This window comes from Eurypyga helias, unplaced genomic scaffold (assembly GCF_000690775.1).
Source record: "Eurypyga helias isolate BGI_N326 unplaced genomic scaffold, ASM69077v1 scaffold18625, whole genome shotgun sequence".
NCBI classification, from domain to species: Eukaryota; Metazoa; Chordata; class Aves; order Eurypygiformes; family Eurypygidae; genus Eurypyga; species Eurypyga helias.
The window spans coordinates 14581-16519 of record NW_010249869.1 but is presented as its reverse complement, the minus strand read 5'-3'; the positions used below and the strand labels follow the sequence as shown (position 1 = coordinate 16519).

General features: G+C 37.6%; 1 protein-coding gene across 1 annotated transcript; it reads left to right on the top strand.

Moving 5' to 3' along the window:
- Nucleotides 1-663: 663 nt before the first annotated feature.
- MPLKIP (M-phase specific PLK1 interacting protein) lies at nt 664-1275 on the top strand (the record flags this gene model as incomplete). Its single annotated transcript, XM_010151520.1, has 1 exon — nt 664-1275. A coding segment is annotated over one exon (204 nt), but the record flags the coding sequence as incomplete, so codon positions are not given.
- Nucleotides 1276-1939: the final 664 nt, after the last annotated feature.

Below are 1939 nucleotides of genomic sequence, written 5' to 3'. Positions count from 1 at the left end.
TCCTTTATGTCGTAGCTGACCAGTAGCAAGTTTGTAGAAGCAGTTGTGGTGGTCCTTCATCTTTAAAACAAAATAGATGTCAGAAGCCATGCAAAAGGCTTTTTTTTTTGTGCAGCATCTGCTTCATTACTGATTAGCATCCAGATTGTTTACCAAAGCAAGTTATCTGTACTCACCTTTCACAGAACACTCGTTTGGTTAAAACAGGGTGTTTTTTCCCCACGAATGTCTTCAGGTTATTTGTAGCTGTTCCCTGTATGCAGTGCTGTGCTCAGTCCGTAGGTACTTAACGCGTGACTTGGGCTCTTGTGAATGAGACCAGCACTTCCTCAGCCTCTGACTCCCTGTTCAGTTGCTCGCAGGCTGCTAACTGAGGCAGCTTCTAAAAAACAGCATGAGGAGCCTTCCAGTAGTTGTGTGCCAGCGTGACGTCAGCGGGTATTTTGGAGAAGACTTGTTGGGGTTATTTTCTTACCTGGTAAATCATCACTCGAAAGCATAATAAAGCTACTATTTTCTGAGGAAGATGTAGGTGAGGAGTGGTAGTCATCGTTAATAATCAGCTTCAAAGCTCTGCTGCATTAGAAGGAAACTATTTTTATTTCGGTTTTAGTTTGAATTAGCATATTAAATGTTTCTTTACCTGATGGTTTTCTTCCAAAGGGATCACCCAGGACATCTACTCCATTTGGTACAGCGCATGGCAGAGAGAAAAGAGTGTCTAATGATGTGGAAAACTATTACAGACCTTCAATGCTTGAGGACCCATGGGCTGGCCTAGAGCCGGTTTCTGTCACAGACATAAAGCAACAATACAGCAGTGAGCAAACAGCATATACTGGTAAAAAAGGGAGGTATTTCAGCTAACGTTTTTAAGGCCAAGTAACTCCATCTTGTCAGGAAAACTTTGGGACAAAGTCTTTACACTTAAACAAGACGAACAATAATCAAGACCTTAGATAACGCTTTTATTTCACCATGTGTCCACCCTTTTATCTGACTTTTTTTATTGCATTGGATATTTTTATGTACGGGAGGGAAAAGGAGTGGCAGAACTTACATTTCTGGCTACGAGGAAGTGCCTACCAGCTTTGAAGAACAAAGTGTTCTTTAATCACCAGCGACTGATTTCTGACTGTTAAAACAGATTTCCATATATTTACCTCTTCCATGCCAGATTGTTAGCCTTTTATTGTAAACTTCTTTGGTAAATGGTATTTTTTTATGTTTCAACATTTTTAGAATGAAGTAACTTGGAAATAAAAGTTTTGTAAATCCTTGTTTTGTAATGTATAAAGATTATTTTAGGACTTTTGTTAAGCTGTACTCGTTAACACAAATAGTACCAGTGAAATTAGGGTGTTTCTATAAATGTGCTTGTATGCTGTAGTTAACCTCTGATTTTGTGCGTAGTGTTTTTTGTTAATTGTAGTGTAACGTGAAGTTGAACCGTGACTTTTAGCCCTCTCAGGGAAAAAAAATATATATATATATTGTGTCTGGAAAATTTAATTTGTTGAACCAGCTCTAGAGTCATAAATGCAATTCCGTAATCATTTGCTTTTGTGTTTAAAAAGATAAGTATTTGGAACAAAATTAGATGTTTCTGTATGATGGTAACCAGTCTGTTGAGTGGCAGTTTAAGGAACACAAAAATCAAGATTAAATAAATGCAAATGTACTTTCTGGGTAAACACCTGTTAGAAAAGCATAGAATGAGGTTTGTTACACAGGTGACGTTGGCACAGGCATCACATCTTTGTCTGTACAAGATTTTTCTGGTTTATTCTGATTATTTTTTATTTTTATCTGTGGCAGGCATCTTTGCCTAGAGAAATCTTGTTTCATGTGCGTGCATGCATGCAGCGTTTTTATACTGAAGAGGAAGATAATGAGGGTTGTTTGTTTTTGTTTTTTTTTTAGCTTGTCTAGATGTGAA